We start from the raw sequence: 21,470 nt of genomic DNA, 5'->3' as shown, positions 1-21,470 counted from the left end.
TTCCAGTCCATTTCTCACAGTGAATGATATCATGCGCCTGTTGAATGAATAATTCGTTACCATTGTTGTTTTGTCGGCAACATCATCACACAAATATGCAGAGCATTTGTGACAAGATCTCACAGACAATGAGTCACTACACAGCACCATTGTGTGAATACCTGGGGTTTGGTAATGCCTGTGTTTCTTTAACCCATGAGAGGAAGCTGGACAATATGGACTCTTAAATAGCACCTCTACTCCACTCCTGTTGTTGATCCAAATTCAGGTTTTCTCCTGTCGTTTTTTTTAAAGAGGATTCCTTTGGTTGTGTGAGTGAATGAATGTGGGATTGAATATGTGAGTTAATTATGCACCAGCCTGACAAAAATATGCCGTTGACAGCTAAGTGGTGGGAAAAATGTTATAACCTCACTGACTGCATTCCATCAGTCAAAACCTTCATAATAATTTCAGTGTGAAATGAAATGTGTCTGGTATAGTAAAGCATTGAGCACAACCGTAGCCTGAATTTAAAAAAAATATTTATATATAATATATTTTTCTGATTAGATTTTTAGATTAGATTTTGGATTTAGGAGTAGGAAGAAGTGATTACTTGTCAAGTATATATATATATAGCTTAATGTATGAGTTAGTCATAATAAAAAATATAAATATGATGTACTGGATTTTTGGACCCCAGGAAGACTAGCTGGTGCCATTGACATCAGCTAATGAGGATCCTTTTTTAAAAATAAATAAATAAATAAATAAATAAATAAATAAATAAATAAATAAATAAATAAATAAATAAATAAATAAATAAATAAACTTCAAATAAAAGACATCAAATTAAAGCTGACATCATGACAGTTACAATTTGATACTTTTTAACTGGACATTTATACACATAACCCTCAATCACATCGACCTCCAGTCATCTACATACATCCTGTTGCTTAAGTAATAAACTATGGCTCACAATTAGAGTTTGACATAACCTTAAATAGAATATGCTCTGTGTAGAGGCAGACTGTTAGTCTAGTTTCTATTCAATAACAGTAATAATAGTAATAATAAAAACTAAAATAAAAAGACGTAAAGTATGTATATGATAAATATGATGTACTGGATTTCGATAAATAAAATAATTAAAATAAAATAAAATAAATAAAATAAATAAAATAAATAAAATAAATAAAATAAATACATTTAATTAAATTAAAGCTGACATCCTGAAAGTTACAATATGATACTTTTTAACTGGATATTTATACACATCTACATACACCCTGTTGCTTAAGTAATAAACTATGGCTCACAATTAGAGTATGACATAACCGTAAATACAAATCTGCTCTGTGTAGAGGCAGTCTGTTAGTCTAGTTTCTATTTAATAACAGTAATAATAGTAATAAAAAGAAAAAGAAAAGAAAAAGACATAAAGTATGTATATGATAAATATGATGTACTGGGTTTCGGACCCAAGGAGGACTAGCTGATGCCATTGGCATCAGCTAATGGGGATCCTTTTTTTAAATAAATAAAAAAATAAAAAAATAAATACAAAATAATAAATACAAAATAAATACATAAATAAATAAATGAATAATTAAATAAAGAAATAAAAAATGCAAAATAAGAAAATAAATAAAAAAATATATTTTTTAAATCAAATAAAAGACATATAATTAAAGCTGACATCATGACAGTTACTTATTAACTTGTTAATTTGATTAACTGGATATTTATACACATAACCCTCAATCACATCAACTTCCAGTCATCTACATACATCCTGTTGCTTGATTAATAAACTATGGCTCACAATTATAACCTAACCTTAAATAAAGATCTGCTCTGTGCAGAGGCAGTCTGTTAGTGTCGTTTCTATTTAATAACGTCTGGTAAAGTCGACATGATACTTTGATATCCAGCTTCTCCACATTACACCGTCGCGTCACTTCCTCAGCCCATGATGCCCATCCCTTTGGAAAAAAAAAAAAAGAAAAAGAAAATTCACACAGACAAACGACGGCGAGAAAAAGAGCGAGGGAAAAGTGGAGAGGGAAGCAAAAGTCAAAAAGCCAGATGAAAAAGTTTGATCCTGAGGAGCGAGCCAACCAAAGACCTGAATATTCTCTGTAAAGTAAGTTTTCATTACTTTGAATGTGTCGCTGAAGAGTCTCAGTCTGATCTATTGATCAGTGAGTTTGATCAGAACCTCACTGCTTTGTCAATACGTGTAACCCTCGGGTGCTCTTGGTTTAAGTATATATATTTAACCAATATAATATACCATTTATTTTAATTATCATAGGAAGTGTTGAGTGTTGGGGTCAGGCCTGTGAGCCCCCTCCCCTCACAAGTCTAACTCACACACATGCACATACAAACTTATTGCAATGTATGATGTTGATAAGGAAACTGCCATTAAGGTGGAGCCTGTAATATAAAATGTATGAGGCAATATTGGCTTCCACTTTACCGTAATAATTATTAACCTTTATAATGCTGAAATTGTAATGGCCACTAAAGTAGCACAGCTCAATGACTTTGGTTTTATAGATTTTTCTTTCTTTTTTTTGTAGAGAAAGTAACAGTCTTGTTTTTGTCCGCTGTACACCCCTAAGGCTAGAGAAAAGTATGTGCAAGCGTTGCATGAGTGTATTTCAAGTACAAGTCTCAGCATGGCCTTCACTCATTGGAGTCTCACAGTGTTGCACAACATGGTGAAGTGTTGACGCTGCCCTCCATGTCTTATCAGGACGACTGGAAGGGTTGCCAGCTTCCTGCACATTTTTTTGTGTTTTTTCTCTCAATTCAGGGTTGCTATCATATATAAATAAAGAGTTCTCTCCCTTTTCTTGTTCTTCTCCTCTTCCTCAATGTGTCTACAGTCATGCCACTGCACAAATCATCAACCCGGGCACCTCGCCTGGACCCGACCATGATCTCGGCCCCGTTGGGCGACTTTCGCCATACCATGCACATTGGGAGAGGAGGCGACGCCTTTGGGGACACCTCCTTCCTGTCCACTCTTGGCCCGAGCTCAGCCAGCCCTGATCCGGAGACGCCACCGCCGCCGTCGCCGGCTGTTGACCCTCAGGTGGCGGCGTCCAACCACAGTGATCTTCACACAGACGCTCCAGGAAGCCCACAGGACAGTGAGCTCCAGCACTCCGAGTCAGTTTCTTCGTTCGACTTGGATTTTGATCTAGGCCCGTCCATGCTGGGGGACGTTCTCGGGGTGATGGACGGTTTGGGGCTCGACTCCAACGAGGAGGACGTGTTCAATCCCAAAAGTGGCGCTTCCTCGGTGGAAACGAAGCAGGAAAGAGGGGCCGTGGAGATGTCTGTGAACATGCAGAACGAGCTGAACGGGAAGGACTTGGTGGTTGGGTTGGATGAAGACCAGGTGGGAGACGGCAGGATACCAGATGGGAAGCCAAAGGGGCTGCGACCAAAAGTGCGATTCAGTGACAAACGAGAGGAGATAATTCGCCAAGCGTCCGAAGAGGAAGAGGGTCAAGGGTTTGACTTCCAGGATGAGGATCAGCTGGCGAGTCCAACGAGTGTAGTAGGTGGAGGTGAGATCACCAACCACAAAGTAGATTTGCCACCTAGTCCGGCCTCGTCACATAGCTCAGAGTATGAAGGAGTCACGCCGTTGGACAGGAGGAGGGTCGACAGCTGCCACTCAGAGACTGATTCAGAGGAGGATGAGGAGGAGGAGGAAGGACGGGGCTACACATTTGAAGATGAGTTTGATGATGAAATCGGTCTATAGGTACGATTTCCCCTTTAAAGACACATCTTTGCTGTCAAGTAAATCAAGTATACTGTATTTCCCTTCACTCATCATTTCAGTATCATTTGAATGGGAGGCTTAAACAGAATGCAAACTGGATTTATTTCCTCTTTCTTTTTTTTACAGTTTGACGATGTTGCTCAACTGGAAAAGACATTTCATGTTTTATCTGTGAGGGTAACAGATTTGTGTCATTGAGGTTATTACAGTGAAAGGTTTGTAGCACTTTGATTTATTTCACTGACCTGGAAGCTTTGCTATGAAACAGACTAAGTTAATGACACTCACGTTGTTGATTTGTACTATTTCTTACCATCGGAAGCGCACACAACAGGTGTTTATTGAGCTTTATGTTATAGTGCCTTAAAGAGAGCTGTATTCTTACATTATTGTACCATGTGCTATATCAATGTCTTAATAATTATTTCTCATATTGCATGTTTACTACGATCTCCATGTCTTCTCTTGATGTTTAATGCATTTGACGAGCTTTACAAATGGTTCCCAGAGACAAAGTTATCCTGTGTTTAGTTAATTACTGTGAATTTGTCACATTCCAAGTCTGACAGTGTGAGTTTCTCTGTTTAACACATCTGTTTTCATAGTGCAGTTATTTAGCATGTTTAAGTTACCAAAGCTTTTCTTTGGGCTGTGGGGCTGGAACTAATTTGATGCTAAGACAATCATGGGATTTAAATTGTAAATCAGGACCAGCGGTGTATTTTTGTACATGTTTTTATTTTATTTTTTGCTTGTATAGTTCTTTTATTTTGAACAAATATTTTATTTCGTAATGCTGTAAAAGGGAGAAACCATTATGCTCATCTGTTAAATGCTGGTTTAAACACATTTGTTATCCTGTGAATTACAGTGAAAACAATAAAATAATTATTGGGATTTTAAAATATTAATCATCGGCTATGACGTGTATTTTCTTTGGAAATGACATTCTGTGTTTTTCTCCACTATGAACAAAAAAAACAGTACACCAGTCTCTCTTTGAAAACAGTCAAGAAGGCAGAACCTAAAAAAAAGTTTGAAACACTTTATTTTAAGAACAATGGAGAATGCCTAAAATAGTTTCCACATCTGTAAAACATACAGACTGAAAGTTCAATAGCAAAGATTATAACACCATATGGCACCAGTAAATGTCAAAAAGAAGAATTATTACCTACACAGCTGAGTTATGTACATTATTACAAGCTTCTTAATGACATGTTAGAGTTTGCTGCTCATTACACATTAAATGTGTACTACTCGTGTAAATCTCTCTCAAACACACACACACACACACACACACACACACACACTACACAGATATCGTCCTGAACACGTTGAATCCTGACAGAGCCGTTGAGATCATCACGCCGGGTATCTGCGGGTGCCAGTGGATCTCCTTGATCTCTGACTGCCCCTGGTGCAGGAACAACAGCTGGGGGGGTAAGTCCTTCACCCCCTCCACCCTGGCGCCCACGTCGCACGACTCAACAGACAGGTCCCACTGGCTGACGACGTCGTCCGCCCCCGAGGCGGCGAACACGCTCGAGTCCGCAGGGCTCCACTCCACAGACGTGATGGGAGCGCTGTGCTGCTTGAAGTTTGCCACGGGCCGCCCGGTCTGCAGGTTAGAGGTGGAATAAGAGGTGTGACGAGCTATTCATCCTGTACAGTGTTAATCCTAACACGAAGGTTTATAAATCTGTCTCGTCCGCTTTTTGTCTCAACAAGAAAATAACAGGGTGTATGCGTAAAATGCGAATTAAAAATGGATTCCCGTATTAGGAGGATGGTGACTGCGGTGGTGATGACGCACTGTTGTGTAACAGGCACAAGATGGAACAAATGTTTTTAGTGAGGTGGGGCTGGTGAGTGAATATAAGCACTGTTTGTATTGTAACACTAATGGTGGTTTACTTTGTTGTGATGGCGCCCACTGATCAAACAATAAAGATCATACATTAACAAGTGATAACTGAGAGCTGTACAATAGAGTGGTGCAGGAATCCTAAAACATTGAAATGAGTTAGCATTTAAGCACTTCTGGTTCCCTCGTCTCGAAGTCAATGGGTTTTTAGTTACATGCCTGAAATAAGGTCTGTGGTTAACACAAGCTGAAGAGATTTTTTTGTTCTAAAATATATAATATGTCACTAAATACCCCACTCATGAATTTTTAACCCTTTATGTATCTTTAAAAAGGTGGTTGCTAACAAGTGGCTAAATGAGACTACTAAACGTCATCACAGCGAACACTAGTCCGTCTTTAGCTGAGTGGTGGTGATTTGAAGTCATGCGACCGTGGTGTAGCTCCTTTATAGCCCTGACGTTAACTTTTTACTTCTGACGATTGCATTTACACTTCAAAAATCATAAAAGCGGTGTTCATTTGTGGAGATTATCTTACTGAACAAAACGTGTAAGTATCATAAATGTTTGTTTGCCACAGAGTTTATTTTCTGCAATAATCCAAAACCTAATGGAAAAATCCCATTGGCTTTTTGTCGAGGGAACCCAGTGCGATGCTAACTTCCTGGTTGGCCTACAAAAATACCTCATCCCTGAGGCGCTCTATGGTCAACTGAATTATCTTGTACGAGTTGAATGATTACTAATAAAGTTACTGATTTTAGATTTGCAAATTAAACTGTTGTTTTTTTACCTTAAACTGTCGAAGGTCCCAGACTTTCAGAAGCCCGTCATCCCCTCCTGACAGGATGAATGGTTCGCTCCGGTTCCAGCTGATCACATTGATGTCAGATGTGTGAGCTTCGTTGGCTGAGAGCATTGAATTGGGCGGGGAGCGGATATCCCAGATACGAATAGACTGATCCACGGAGCAAGATGCAAAAACCTGCAGCAAACAAGACAGAACGCATCCTGAGATTTTAACCTTTGGATCAAATATACACAAAACAAGACTTAATTGGTCTTTTACCAAACAGGGAACTCTATTGTATTTCTTGCAAAACAGTGTACACCCATAGAGGCTTAAAGGTAACCACCCATGTGAGGCTGTAGGGTTCACATCCACATGCCAAAAACTAGTTTGTGTTTCTTAGTTACAACACCGTGAAACATGTTGACTTTAAAAACACCATCTGTTAACACTGCAACTATGTGCCATCATTCATTCCAATCATTCATTCCCCTCAGCACACCCTGAGCTTCCATCTGAACACCTTTAAAGCACCGATGAGCTGTAAGATCAGTTTGACATTATTGAACTCTGTGGAGGAATTCATCCTCTGCATTTAAATCATCCTAAACATTTGGGATCAGTGGGGCTACTCCAGCTCTGAGGTCAACACAGTGGTTAGGGGGCATGTCATGAGGACACCTAACCTGCATGTCAAATCCCATTATGCATGTCTAATACTTTGCATGTACGTATTTTTGGTTTTGGGAGGAAACCCACACAAACAGGCAGATCCCAGACAGTGCCGCCCTCTAAAGCACCGTCTACGTTACCCTCAGTCTGACCCACTGCGTCACTGTTTTCCTACAAACGTACTGTAGCTTCCGTGGGCGACCACTGCAGATCCTCCACAGACTTGCTGTGGGAGCTGAAAGGTCGTTGGTCAATCTGCCACGAGGTCCCTCCCTCTCTTGGCTCCCACACATGGATGTTCTTTTTGCAGTCTCCGCTGACAAGACGGCCTGATAATAAAGTACAAACAGAACACTTTAGCATCCCATCAGTGCTATTACACTTCCTCTTAGATCTCCCCAATGTACTGAACGCACTAATGTTGGCAGGTTTCAGATACTATGCAACTTTTAAATGGAAAGAGCTGCAAACTGCCTTCAAACTAGACTCTTGCATTTCCCTTGGAGATTTTAAAGCTTTATTATCTGATGTTTTTTTATGATTCTTGTAACCGTTTTTAATTCCTGTTTATAGTGTAGTTGTTTATGTTTTGTTGATTGTGTTCCTGGAAAGGAGATCTTCAAGACTGCCTGATTAAATAAAGATTAAATAAAATAAATAAATCTCATCCAATCAGAATTTTCACAGTTGTGTAAAACATGATGTATCTATGTTTTTAAAATCTGGGTAAAGCAAAAATAAATATATGTTTTCCACAGAAAAATGCGTTATTAACCACCCAGCCAAATTTTAATGATTCAATAAAAAAAAAAACATGCCAAGTATATAAAATTAGGTTCCAAAATTGTGAAAAAATAAGCAGTATCTGCTCTGAAATGCTGGGGTTGTGTCCACTGTGCTCTTTTTCATCCTGAATGACTTATTTCCAAGAAACTTATGAGCACATCTTTTATTTTCCAACATGTAAAACGTTTTTTTAAACAAATCTCGGATTTCACTTTACCATGACTTTAGGAGGATGTCTGATAAATTCAAGATTAAAATATTTTATTCCAATCCCATTCTAGTAGTTCATGCATGCTCTTTTTTTTTCATGGGCCATGTAAAGGAACTTTTTGTGTATTCTAGATGGGTCCGGAACCAAGTGTTTAAAAATGTTTGTAAATCTAAAACTTTACAGTCATTTATAAGCTGTTTTGCTGTAAAACAGCAAGCAAACACGGATGTTGTGAAAAGGACACAGAGGGAGAGACAGTAAAGAACGTGAGGGATTAAATCATACTTCACGTTCGGGTACAAACTGTTCTTCTCATGTTACACACACACTACACAGTCGACCTAAGTGCAGTCAGGGACACATTTATACTTTTTAGGATACAACGTATGGTGGTCACCCAAGACTCCCTAGAGTTTGTCTCTTTTTTCACCTGCAGCTTACCCTTGCAGGTAAAGGAGACACTCACCAGGTACTGTAGGTGACCAGTCAACAGCAAAGCCTTCAGCCATGTGTCCGGAGAAGCTGAAGAGAGCTGTGGCTTCCTTCTGCTGTTTGATGAAAGTTTCCATCGCAGCAGAACTGTGCACAGCTTCAAGCTGAGCTCGGAGGTCAAATATTTCTACCTGTCCCTTATCTGACCAGACGGCAGCCAACGACTGCTCGCCACGCCGGGTCACCTGGAAATTCAAACGCAAAATCAGTTATTAGGAACGTTAGACAAGTAAAGTTAATAATGGCTTAATTCATATACATGTCTGCCTGGGAACTGAAACATAACATACTCTGACTCTGTTGATCCCTCCATAGTGAGGCATCATGGCCAGTTCCATCTGTGGTTTCTTATCTTCATCCTCCTCATCGTCATCGCTTTCTTCATCACTGCTTTCTTCCCCCTCTTTGTCTTTCTCTGTCCCATGAAGGTTGTGCATGCGTATGACGATAAGTCTGCCAAGAAAGTAAAATGATTCATTTAAGAAGACGTAGATAAGCAAACTACTTAAGAAGTAAGTCTGTTATCTGTATTCAGGCGCTGAGTTTTAGTATGAAACAAAATAGGCTGAACTTTTTTTTTAAATGTTTTCCATTAAACTTTAACTGAACCGTTAGAGGAAAATCCCCAGCTCTTTCAAAGCTGTGTGGATGGTGTCAAAACAGAACTGAAACTGTGCAAAACAAAACAAAAGCCCAAATTTACTGTGAATTACGCCTGGGTGCATACAGTTTCAAAACAATCTGCTGTTTAAACTTGTATATTTTTATTTCTACTGTTGCTACTTCCATACCATAATATGCTCTGCCGTGTGGGCTTTCCAGTTAATCTACCTTTAACGAAACAGTAGCTAAACCCTAATTTTATGTGTCTAGAGTTATACTGTCAGAGTTATATTGTCGGAGTTATATTGTCAGAGTTATATTGTCAGTGTTATATTGTCAGTGTTATCTTGTCAGTGTTATATTGTCAGTGTTATCTTGTCGGTGCACTGTGTTTTAATCCTCACACGGCCAACTCAACAGTCGTGATATAAAACCATCTTCATGATGTGAACGCCTTCATTAACACGGGAATTAATCCCGTCTATTTATATGCAGTATTATATGCAACCCGTTTTATGTTCCTTCTGCAAAACTTTTGAACTCAACATACCTTACTAATCTTGGGAGTGTTATCATGACTTTGTCCCTGTTACAGGAAGTACGGTTTTCTGTTTGAATGAGTCAAATAACAATCTATTTTATCAAATTGATTTGTCTCTTTGGCACATTCACAAACTTTCTTCAGTTTCTTCCAAACATTGTTTTGTGTTGAACTTAAGATTTTTTTTTTATGATCATAGCTTATCCCCTATCTGTTTAAAATGTCACAGAGAAGAAGGGAATTATATTAATCTTATTTGGCAATGTACATGCATATGACGTTTTTGGAGCTGCATAGCTGGGGAGCTTAGTTGTATTTTCAAAATCAAAATTAAAAAAAGATTCGGCCCTTTTTTTCTCTGGGTCTATCCTCTAAAGACGTGTCACTTCCCTCACTGAAATTTGAACTGCTGGATAAGTTATTGCTTTTGGCAAGAAAATGTACTTTGTTAAAATGGATCAAAGACACTCCTCCTTCTGTTACTCTGTGGTATAAAGAGATATATAATGTTTTACCACATGAGTGGATCACCTCTGTGCTTAAAGGTAATGACCAGTCATTTCTGAACATTTGGAATCCACTCATGGACCATCTCCCTGCAGAAAGTGTTAATCTCTGGTCAACTGAACTGTCTTTCTTCTTACATGGAAACCTTCAGGACGGAGTATCGGTGCTTGAACTTATTGTCTGACTGATTTTATCTTATTTATTATTTTTTTTCTCTATCTCTTGTTGTCATCTTGTTGTTGTCCTATTGTTGTGAGTGTGTTATGTTGCTTGTCTGCCTGTGTATGTACAGTAGGGCTGTCCTGAATAAAAATGTTTGGGCTTCGAAGCTTTGGTAAGAATTATTCGAAGGTATTCGAGCTCCGTAGCGCGGCGCGGTGCAGCAGGCGGATACGTTCTTCTGTCTGTCCCCATCTCATCTCCTCATGTCCCCCGTTTCAGTGCCTGGGGCAGTGCTGCTGCCGCACTACTGTACACAGACGCACCTCTACACACAGAAGACAGCGGTATTGTTCTGAGAATAACTAATAAGAATAATTAATGTTATTATTACTACTTAGTTGTATTTTAAAGGAAAAACAACAACGAAGCATTCAAATACTGATTTGGAGGTTGATTACCATGGCAGTGGTCAAAGCTTCGAAGCATTTGGGTCAGCCCTAACGTACAGTTTAATTTATAGTTTGCTGTATGTTGTTGTAGTTCGAAAAACTAATAAAATAAAAAAACAGAGGAGCTCGTTTTGCGGCAGGCTGCTGCTTCCCAAGTGCTCCACAGACAGACTCAGGAAATCGTTTGTCCCCTGAGCCATCAAACTGTACTGTACAACACCTCTCTAGGGAGGGGGGGGGGGAACAAAGGAGGACGGTCTGCAGGACAGATAATAATGCACACAGTGCACTTTCATAGACTGAGCTACTGGAGTTACCCTGCACTATATTCATTTTTAACAGTGTCTTCTGCACTATATTCACTTTTTTAATAGTCCTGTATCACAGCTGTTACCCTGCACTATATTCAGTTTTAACAGTTTTCTTCATCTCCTTGTATTTTTATATCCGGTTTATTTTTTTGTACTTTGCACTGCTAACTTTTTTACTGCCTTTTTACTAACATGTTTTGCACTATGGAACTGTTATGTTGGAGACTTGAATTTCCCTCGGGATCAATAAAGTTACTATTTATCTATCTATCCATCTATCTAAAATTGTTTGAGAAAAATACTTTTTTTTATGATTCTTTCTGTAGTCCCTCAAAATAAAAAAAAAAGACATCACATTGTGGCAGCTGCCAATTCTCTGGTGTTTGCTGTTGTTTCCCTTTTCCCTGGTGTTTTTTTGGTTGAGTTGCTGAGTGATTAGAGGGTTATTCAGTTCACCTGTTGCGCAGGGTGTGGGGACTGGCTCTTAAATGATAGTTGAGAGCAGCTTGGTGCATTCCCCTCTTGGCCAATCAGGGTGTAACGACGCCCTTTCTGTAGGGCTTAAAAGAGGAGGGAAACTGCACACCCAGGGTCATTCTGATCTCTCCTTCACTCAATGCAACATGTGTTATCAGCTTTACCAGAAACTCTGGTCTGTTTTGGGCCCTTTTGGGATTCTGTGATCTTTGTGTTTTGTTTGTTGAGAGTGTTGACTCTCCTAGTTGGGGAAACAAGTTAAGTGCCAACCAATTAGGTTACCTGCACTGGGACGTTTAGGTACTATTTGTGCAACGATCTGGCTTGCCTTACAATAGCCTAACGCCTGCAGGCTGTATTTTTGTATTCTATTCATTTGTTGATTTTCAATAAAACCCTTTATACCCATTTCTTTTAGTGTATTTTATTTGGGAAAACTTTAAAGGAGGGTAAAAGGAAAAGCCAAACCAATATTTCAGTTTCCTTAATTGTTTGTTAATATAGAGGCATTTGTTCATTATTATTATTATTATTATTATTAAGGAGGCATTTTATTTTATATTATGTGGATGGGGAACTGTTTTTCAGTCTTCTGACTGAACAACTAAAGTCTGGGGAACTCAGTACCGCCACAACATCTCTTGAGAAACATTATGGATAACAATGTCAAATTGTTTGTTTATTTTCATTTTTTTCAATTTCTGTGCTATCTATGTTTTACATTTTCAATTGTTTGTGTGTGTGCGCTTCATTGCCATTCTGTTGCTAGGGCAACAGCTTTGGTCCAAGTTGACTTCCTGTCATTGCAACAGGAAATACAAAAGGGCCCATTTGGAATGTTTATGTTGTCAAATTCATTCTAACTGCCTCCCTGTTGCCTGGTTACCATCACTGAAAAAGCTCCAAAGCCAGTGTGCTTTGATCAAAGTTCACTTAATTTAATAACTAACAGCAACAGCCTTGAACACACAGTGTTTAGAAAGGTGTTGCCCGGATGTTTTGTACCTGTTGCTCAGAGCCGTGTCCGCCTGAGTGCCCGCACAGAGCAGCATGGACAGAGGAAACTGCTCCCTGTTGTCTCCATCTCCATCTCTCAGGATGTCGAAGCTCAGACATGGAGCACCTGGACACGACACAAACAGTTAATACTGCACCTCCTGCGTGGTGACGACACTTATAAAGAGGTGTTACATCTAGCTGGTGACTCTTTTACAGGCTCCAACTTGCCTGTCTGACACTCGTGGTACATGCGGTACGCGGAGCGGTCCATCTCCAGCTCCTCCCCGGGCTTCAGCGGCTCCATCCCGGGCACGTACACCTTCTTCTCTTCTTCTCCGTCTGCTCCTTCCTCCTCCATGTCCACCCCTTCATCATCGTCGCTGCCGGGCTCGTCCATCTCCTCCATGTCGCGTCTTTCCTCGGCAAACGTGTCTTCCTCGGGCGCAGACATCTTGGCAGAGTCAGAGTTTGCTTACTTCCGGTATGTGGAGCGGCCACGTGGTTTAAAAAACAGCCCTCATGTGCTGTCACCACCCCTCCTCTTCCTCCTCTGCTGCCTCTCTTCCTCCCACCCTCTCCCTCTCTCTCTCTCTCTCTCTCTCTCTCTCTCTCTCTCTCCCCCTCTCTCTCTTTCTCTCTCCCCCCCCTCTCTCTCTCTCCCTGTCTCTTCCCCCCATTTACGGGAATTCAGCTGGCCTCTTTGGCGCTTGGCTCCCTGCTGCCAGGAAAAATCAGACTTGCAAATATTTGTCTCGGAAATTGCCCAAACCCCAATGTTTGACCATAAATGTTACTCCGGCCTGATCATGGGAGTTAAGTGGATGTCCAAGGGCCGTCTGTCTAAACAATGCATGATTCATTTCCACAAATACCCCACACCTCACCTCCATACCATTATTGACACACAGTTGAAGTTACACTTGAACTGAATGGACTGTAATGCAGTGCAATATGCTGCCTTCCACTGTGTAATTGTCTGAAATATATTCATTATTTATTTTTTTAAAGAGAGTTACAAGTTCTTTTGACATGGTCATGGAGCATATATACTGTATATTTGTATTCTGGGGTATTGTTCCTATGCAGAGGGTAGTTTAGATAGATAGATAGATAGATAGTAACTTTATTAATCCAGAGGGAAATTGAAGTTTCCAGCATCACAGTTCCATAGTGTAAAAACATGTTAGTAAAAAGGCAGTAAAAAAAGTTAGTGCAAAGTACAAAGTACAAAACAATATACCAGATATAAAAATACAAGATGAAGAGGAAAACTGTTAAAACTGAATATAGTGCAGAGTAACAGCTGTGATGCATGACTATTAAAAAAGTGAATATAGTGCAGAGTAACAGCTGTGATGCATGACTATTAAAAAAGTGAATATAGTGCAGAGTAACAGCTGTGATGCATGACTATTAAAAAAGTGAATATAGTGCAGAAGAGACTGTTAAAAGTGAGTATAGTGCATTATTATCCGTCCTGCAGACCGTCCTCCTTTAATTTAGTTTATTTATTGACTACTCTGAGGGCGTTTTATATTTTAATTATTTATTTATTTATTGTGTTGAGTTGAATGTGCTACTTATTTTTTACTGTAATTACCTTGTGCCTTTTCTACCTTTTTTCTTTTCTTAAAGCTGACTCGATGTAAACTGATCAGAATTCCAATGTACTTATAGGTGCAAATGGCAAATAAAACTCTTGAATCTTGAATCTTGAATTTCCACATTTTGGGGTCATGTGCATGTACTGACCCAGGACAGATTCTGCCACATGCTCCGAGTGAGTCGGATTACTGCGTTTAATTCAAGTAGGCTAATGCAACATGCGTGAGACCTGCAGCAGCACAGCCTGTACTGACACTAACGAAAACAAAACCATTCTTAGTTTCAGTTGATTATACACTAATGAAAACATAGTTATGAATATTATATTCCATTTCTGCTAATAGATCCACCGAAATGTTAAAAACTGTTCCTTTAAGTGCTCTATTTTAAAGTGAAACTTTCTTTAACAGAGTAAAGCAAGACTTATAATAAGGCATCATGTTAAAGATATATTTCAAAGAAAACCCTACCTCTGTATTTCTGTTCTTTTTTATGATTTTATCCAGTGTCTGCTTTAGATCGAGGATTAAGGAGTGATTTAGGTGCTCATCCCAGAGGTTTCCGGGAAGCACACCGGGGTCAGTAGCCCCTGTATGAGGCCTACTGATGGGAAACAGCCTCATAGTCTCCATTATCTGTTTAAAAAAGGTATAATTTCCCCAAATGATGGATTAATAACGTACTTCTTCTTCTTGGTAAGTTTGCCAGTAACATATAGTTGGAAATGTGCACTTTCCAGAGTCCCAAAAGAATAACATTTGAGCCTTTGGCTTGATTTTATGTTTTCCTAATTTGTCCAAAATGTTGTCCTCTAGCACTAACTCTTTGTAATCTGCATTCATGCTGCATTACGTTTGTCTCATCCTTCCAAACTCTGACTTAAAGTCAGTGGAAAATAAGGTCAACGAAGACTTGGGGTGCAAGCCAAAAGTCTGTTCCCACAGTGGCCAATGCTACATACCTCTGTATTTAAGGGTTATGAAACTACAAGAAGGATCCTGCGACGGTAATGGTGCACATTACATGCGTGGGCGTGTACAAGCAGGGGCAAGTGCTGAGCACCAAATGGTGGACTCTTTTATTTCTTTTGTAAATCCTGACAGGAGTCAGAAGAACATCTCTGGAGCCCTGTTGGATCCAGAGTGCATTCCTCCCTCACCTGCAACTCGTCTCTCAGTTTTTTAGCAGAGTTACAACATAGTTGTGAAGCATCTGCACACTGGGAACGAGTCTTTTAAAGAGTCGGCAGTTAATGGTTGAGCTCACATGAATGTGAACTCTTAACACAAACTCTGTGTCATGCTGCTGGAATGCAAAATCGGAAACAAAATCTAACCTCTTTAAGCAGAATGGACAACAAATATAAATATCTATGTGTTCCCACTGACAAACAGGTCTTTTACTTAAGCAAAAATAGTAATACCACAATGTAAAAAAATCTCTGTTACAAGTAAAGTCTGTATTCAAAATTACACTGACGTAAAAATATGGTTAGTAGTGTTTGTAAAATATATTAAAGTATCCAAAGGAAAAGTATACAATGCAGAAAGATGCTCTCGGTGATTGTAACACTATTACAATTATGTTAGTATTGTTGATACATTTTACTGTTGAAGTTGGAGCTAATTTGAAAAACTTAAAGAGGACCTTTTATACTTTTTCCCTTTCATTTAGTGTGTTATATTTATTTTTTGTGCATGTAAAAGATCTGCAAAGTTACAAAGTCCACATCAAAGGGAGTTACTCTACCCCACAGAAACACTGCTACTGAACTGCCTGAAACGCCTTGATTCAAGTCCCGCCTTTTCTTCCGTAACGTGGTGATGTCACCAAGTAACACATTTGCATAATATGTGCCTAGCAACTAGTTTGGCACGCCCTCAAACAAAACTAGTTAGAGCGGAGTCCGAAGAGTTTGGTTCGGTTGACCAATCACAAGAGAGTGGACCAGCTGACCAATCAGAGCAGACTGGACTGTTCGTGAACATTAAAGCATGTAAACATGTTCTATTAGAAAACCAAAATACAAGTTTGCACCTGAAAATAAGCATAATAGATCCTCTTTAATAAACTGCTGGGTAGTTTAATTTATAACAAGACATCATATCTGTAAAGTAAGTGGTGTAAAAAGTATAATATTTTCCTCTGAAATTGAACGGAGTAGAAATGTAAAGTAGCATAAAATGGAAATACTCCAGTAAAGTATGCACTGTACAAGTACCTCAAAATTGTACATTACTTGATTAAATGTAGTTGGTTACTTTCCATCACTGATGACAAACAGCAAAGACCACAATAAATATAACTTAGAACCCTTATATCGATACTATATCAAAAACTAACAATGTATATATATATATATATATCTAAATGTCTTTAATTTACATTATGTACAAAAGTAAACGCCCATAGACGGTAATATCTTACATTTACATAACATTCATTGTAAACGGTGATGAATTCCACATCAATAGACGATGGCTTATGCACATTGGCTTGCTCGGCATTTATCTCTGGTTAGCATGAAGAGCATATCTAGCTGGAGCTTGATGGCTATACGTTTACATGCATCGGTGATATCAGTGGTTACAGAGCACTACGTGAACTAACTTTGGACATTAAATGCAACCGGTGCATGTCACTTCATATTAACAAAGCTTGCTGCATTAAAAACACAAATATAAAGAAAATAAACATTCAGTGCCAGGAAATGTCTTGCATTTTGTGTGCATCATCATCAAAAAAAAAAAAGTAGATCCTTTTCGGTAACTATGGCAACAACCACCAGTAGAGTCTGAATAGCAAGGGGCTCCAGACAGAAGCGGAATATGAAAGGGATGGAGGACCACCGCTGTATGGAGGATATGTAATGTCTATCAACGTGTCGGGCAGTCCCTCCTCCTCCTCACTGCTGATGGCTCGGGTCGTCAAGAGTCTGGCCCTCGACGGCCCATAGTCCTTCCTCTCAACAGGGGATGGGGGGAAAGTGGGCAGGGTGCAGGTTTCAATCAAAGGCAAGCACCCGACCTCGAGCCATCGAGCGAGAAGTTCTGATGTTAGCTTCAGGAGTTCTTCAGGGGAGGAAGATAATGTGGTGAATTGGGCCAGGTCCGTCTCCTCCTGGTACCTCTGAGACAAGGAAACAAGGAACAAATGAGGATTCCAAGAAGAAGAAGAAGAAGAAGAAGAAGAAGAAGAAGAAGAAGAAGAAGAAGCTTTCAAAGGCAAATTCGCAGGATCTTCACAAGCACAACTCTTATTAATGTACTTTTACATAAATTCATGTTTGAAACAAAAAATGTAATATAAATGCAGTAAGCAATCACATGTCAAATGACCAGAGATATTTCTGGCCTGTTTTGCACTTAAAGGTACAGTGTGTAGGATTTGGCGGCATCTAGTGGTACCCCTCCGCTCACTCCTCACTTTCCAAGACTGCGATAACGTGAGCCACCGAGTGCAAAACTGTGGTAACACCGTTCACCTCGCTCAGAGGCCATCCTTATCATAATTGCACCACGTAAGGAGAAACGGAAGTCAGATGGCGGCTGGCGGTACCATGGTTTTGCACTGTGCGGCTCACGTTACCGCAGTTTCAAAAGCGTGTCGGAGAACTACGGCGGTCTTCAGGTAATGTAAAAACATGAAAGGCTCTCTCTAGAGCCAGTGTTTGGTTTGTCCATTCTGGGCTACTGTAGAAACATGGCGGAGCAACATGACGGACTCTGTGAAGAGGACCCACTCCCTATGTAGATATGAAGGGCTCATTCTAAGCTAACGAAAACACAACCATTCTTAGTTTCAGGTGATTATACACTAATGAAAACATAGTCATGAATATTATATTCCATTTCTGCTAATAGATCCACCAAAATGTTACACACTGTTCCTTTAAGTGCTCTATTTTAAAGTTAAACTTTCTTTAACAGAGTAAAGCAAGACTTATAATAAGGCATCATGTTAAAGATATATTTAAAAGAAAACCCTACCTCTGTATTTCTGTTCTTTTTTATGATTTTATCCAGTGTCTGCTTTAGATCGAGGATTAAGGAGTGATTAAGGTGCTCATCCCAGATGTTTCCGAGAAGCACATGCCAGGACTCCAGGAGGACTATCGCAGCAGGGAACACACAACACTGCAGGGAGAAAGGTAGAGCAACACAACAACAAGCCCAAATTTAGTGTGCAAAAAACAAAACATGTGACAAATCACCACAAGAACCACATCAATTGCTCAATTACAAGCCAGACTCGAGACTACAACATGGTGGTACAGCAATCTGTTTGCTAAACTGAGCATTTACAAGGCCTGTTGAAGATGAAGTAAAAGCTAATGATGTAATAATGTTAAAGAAACCAGAAGGCCGGAAAACTGAAAGACTGTAAGATGTACCAGCCATTTATTGCACATCAAACACCACTTCCCCTATTTATCTGATAAGGAACTCACCGGATCACTGTCACAGAGCATGCTTTTTGTGTAGCGGTGCACTACATAGTAATCTTTAGGAAACACTGTCCGCTGGAAGAGAAAAGCAAAGAAAAAGATGAGACTACACCCACAGATGATGAAATAAGTTAATGATTACTATACTTAACTGTAGTAATGACTGAGTTTGACAAGAACAATGCTTTTATGAAGGAAACAACATCCACTGAGGTGAAACACACCGTTTGATTCCCTTGACTTTGCAGAGCTACGCATGTCAGTCAGATATCAAAGCAGAGCTGCTTATTCTATTCATTTCAGTGAGATCTTCACCTTTGACCTCTTAACAACAATACAACTGATTGTACTTCTTACAGTATTATATTGTACTATATAGAGGATACCTCAGAAACACCAAAAGGACGACACAAAATCATTAACAAAGTCAAAAGTGTGCAACTTACAAATCCAGTCCGACTAGCGTCGATGGTCGTTTTAATGTTTTTCACACCTTCCCAGTCAAAGTCACATCCACCACATCGGACAGTCAAGAGTGATAGCAACAGCACAACTGTTAGAGGCATGAGTAAGAAGAGAAGAGACAGAACACACGTTCAGATAATTGCTGGAAACTTTCTGTGGTTTTGTATCTTGTTCAAACTGCATACCTACTAAAAAACATGACATCATTTCCTGCCTCAATTAGCCAGTTCTGCAGACAACATCATGAAACATGTTGTTGCAACATTTCTAATTGAATTAAAGATACCGGAAATGCTATTGTATAACAATATAAAGTGACTCAACAAAGCAGTTTTCACATGATTATAGGGCTATAATAACCAGTTCAAGTATTCAGTTGTTCTCCTACAGACTTTAAAAAGCAAAAGTTGGCAAAAAACATGCAGTTAATTCTCGTCTCTCACCTGGCAGTGACATCCTTTTATCTTTCTAAGAATGGACGCTTCTCCATTTCTCTTGTTGATGGCAAACACTCTGCAGACGGGTTCCTGTGTCGGTCTGTGAAAGGCAAAAGTTTCCTCCTCTGTGGTTTCTAAAGGTCTTTGACACAGAGCGCGCTTCTCCTTCACCGTCTGATATTCAGTCCTCTTGTTGACATCCCTTATACATTCCTTTCTTTGGAGTCCTTTTGGTACTTTCCAATAAATGCCTCATTTATCCTCTCACGCCATCCTGCTCTCTCACTTTGGATTTTCCCACTTAAGCCTGAGTGGCTGCAGTCTTTCCCTATGAAAGCTTTTGTTTTTTACTATGTTTCCCTTTCTCCCTCTCACTACTGACCTAGAATCTTCCTGAATTTGAACCACTCCTCTCTCCCTGGTTAATGGATAATGCGGGAGCAACACTGGCCTCCTCTTCTCTCTATCTCTCCCTCTGGCCACTCTGTGTGTCCTCACTCCGCTCTAAAGTGAAAGTGCTCTGCTGGATTGCTAGTCTGCTCCCTTTAAGTCCCGGCCCCTCCCACCGCCACACGTTTTACCTCACTATTGACTGACCCGGCCCCCTCCCCCCTGCTCCCCACATTCCCTGACACCCACCCTCTTACCCCCATCCTCCCCCCCAGTCCAAACCAGGCCCAAGGAAGCTTAGTCATGCAGTTGGAGCGTATGTTTTTCATTTGGACTCTCCCCCACACCTCTGTGCCTGTGTAGATCCCCTGCTCGTTATGCTCCAGAGTCAGTGTGCAATATCATCCTGTTTAATCATCACATGATCTGGGTTTTTTTTTTCTTTAATTTTATACATCAAGAATCACATTCCCTGGAAATTACGACACTTTGCCAGCAATTGCAAGTCATTCCACACGTGACGGCTGTCTTTAGTCATTTCTGCTAAAAACGGCTCCACAGAGGCGGCTGGTGTGATCGTGACGTCTAATATTGTGCATAGCTGTCATCATCCTGTCTGTAAAGTGTTGTTCTGTCCCCTCAGGTCGTGTGAAGCTTCGTGTTATATTGGTTTTCTGTTAAGTGTCAGGAGAGGGGTTAATTACTAATGAAAGGAAGAAAGGAAGAAAAATGTTGTTTCTTCATGTCAAAGAGTTGTTCTTCGTCCTTTTTTTGAACAGAAGCCAAAAGAAGCATTACAGTTTCCCCAAAGTCCCAACTCTGTTCAGTGGAAAAGGAAACTAGAGAGCAGCAGCTTCACCACAAGCAAAGCATTAACACTCACAGAGGCCTAATCAACTCCAATTCTCTTCACATATACTATGTGCTTTTAATGACGGGTATAAATATCCCGCCATGGTGCCGTCTTCCTGTTTCATACTACGCTTGCATATTGAGGGGAAGTAAATGTGTAACTAATTTGTGGAGCTGCTGCAAATTATGTTTGTGCTTCTTTTAGTGAAACTTGCAAAATTAAATCCAGATTTGAGTTTGAGTCTGGGAAAAGCATAACAAAAAGAAGTAAAACCCTATTAGGACACAGTAGCACGCTATGTTGAGAAGTAGAGAAAGTTAGAGTCAAGCCTAATATTTGCCTTTTAATTTGGACAACATCAGTTTGAATTACCTTTTTTTCCCCCAAACACTACATAGGTATGGGTAAAAAAAACAACCAATTTAAACAAAGACGTATGTTGCTGAATTTTATTGACTGAAGTTTGCATGCTTCAGCAAAGAAACGGGCTCAAATAACTGTGGTATGTAAAAGAAAACCCTCAGCTTTTTAGTGGATCAGTGTGCGACTGGCTCGTTAAGAAGCCAAAATCCTGCTGATGTGGCCGTGGCCGTGCTGGGGCGAGGCTGTGT

General features: G+C 39.8%; 3 protein-coding genes across 4 annotated transcripts; 1 reads left to right on the top strand and 2 right to left on the bottom strand.

The window, feature by feature from the left end:
- Positions 1-1,874: 1,874 nt before the first annotated feature.
- Positions 1,875-4,704, top strand: cdc42ep5 (CDC42 effector protein (Rho GTPase binding) 5). Of its 2 annotated transcripts, XM_037784940.1 has the most exons (3): positions 1,875-2,131; positions 2,883-3,772; positions 3,920-4,704. In XM_037784940.1, the coding sequence occupies exon 2, from the start codon at positions 2,885-2,887 to the stop codon at positions 3,770-3,772; it is 888 nt and encodes a 295-aa protein (XP_037640868.1). In that variant the 5' UTR covers positions 1,875-2,131; positions 2,883-2,884; the 3' UTR covers positions 3,920-4,704. The 2 variants fall into 2 exon arrangements, with proteins under 2 accessions (XP_037640868.1, XP_037640867.1); XM_037784939.1 differs by having other exon boundaries at positions 2,883-4,704.
- Positions 4,705-4,785: 81 nt separating this feature from the next.
- On the bottom strand, positions 4,786-13,195 carry grwd1 (glutamate-rich WD repeat containing 1). The gene is made up of 7 exons (XM_037784938.1): positions 12,891-13,195; positions 12,669-12,786; positions 8,904-9,066; positions 8,588-8,798; positions 7,308-7,453; positions 6,456-6,647; positions 4,786-5,414 (listed from the first exon to the last, which is right to left on the bottom strand). The coding sequence occupies exons 1-7, from the start codon at positions 13,111-13,113 to the stop codon at positions 5,106-5,108; spliced, it is 1,362 nt and encodes a 453-aa protein (XP_037640866.1). The 5' UTR covers positions 13,114-13,195; the 3' UTR covers positions 4,786-5,105.
- A 3,106-nt stretch (positions 13,196-16,301) lies between these two features.
- zgc:174888 (uncharacterized protein LOC558116 homolog) lies at positions 16,302-20,161 on the bottom strand. The gene is made up of 5 exons (XM_037784913.1): positions 19,623-20,161; positions 19,161-19,267; positions 18,718-18,789; positions 18,257-18,403; positions 16,302-17,396 (listed from the first exon to the last, which is right to left on the bottom strand). The coding sequence occupies exons 1-5, from the start codon at positions 19,633-19,635 to the stop codon at positions 17,037-17,039; spliced, it is 699 nt and encodes a 232-aa protein (XP_037640841.1). The 5' UTR covers positions 19,636-20,161; the 3' UTR covers positions 16,302-17,036.
- Positions 20,162-21,470: the final 1,309 nt, after the last annotated feature.

This window comes from Sebastes umbrosus, chromosome 11, assembly GCF_015220745.1.
Source record: "Sebastes umbrosus isolate fSebUmb1 chromosome 11, fSebUmb1.pri, whole genome shotgun sequence".
Lineage (NCBI taxonomy): Eukaryota > Metazoa > Chordata > Actinopteri > Perciformes > Sebastidae > Sebastes > Sebastes umbrosus.
Note: the sequence above shows the minus strand (reverse complement) of the source record. Positions and strands in the feature narration are given on the sequence as shown.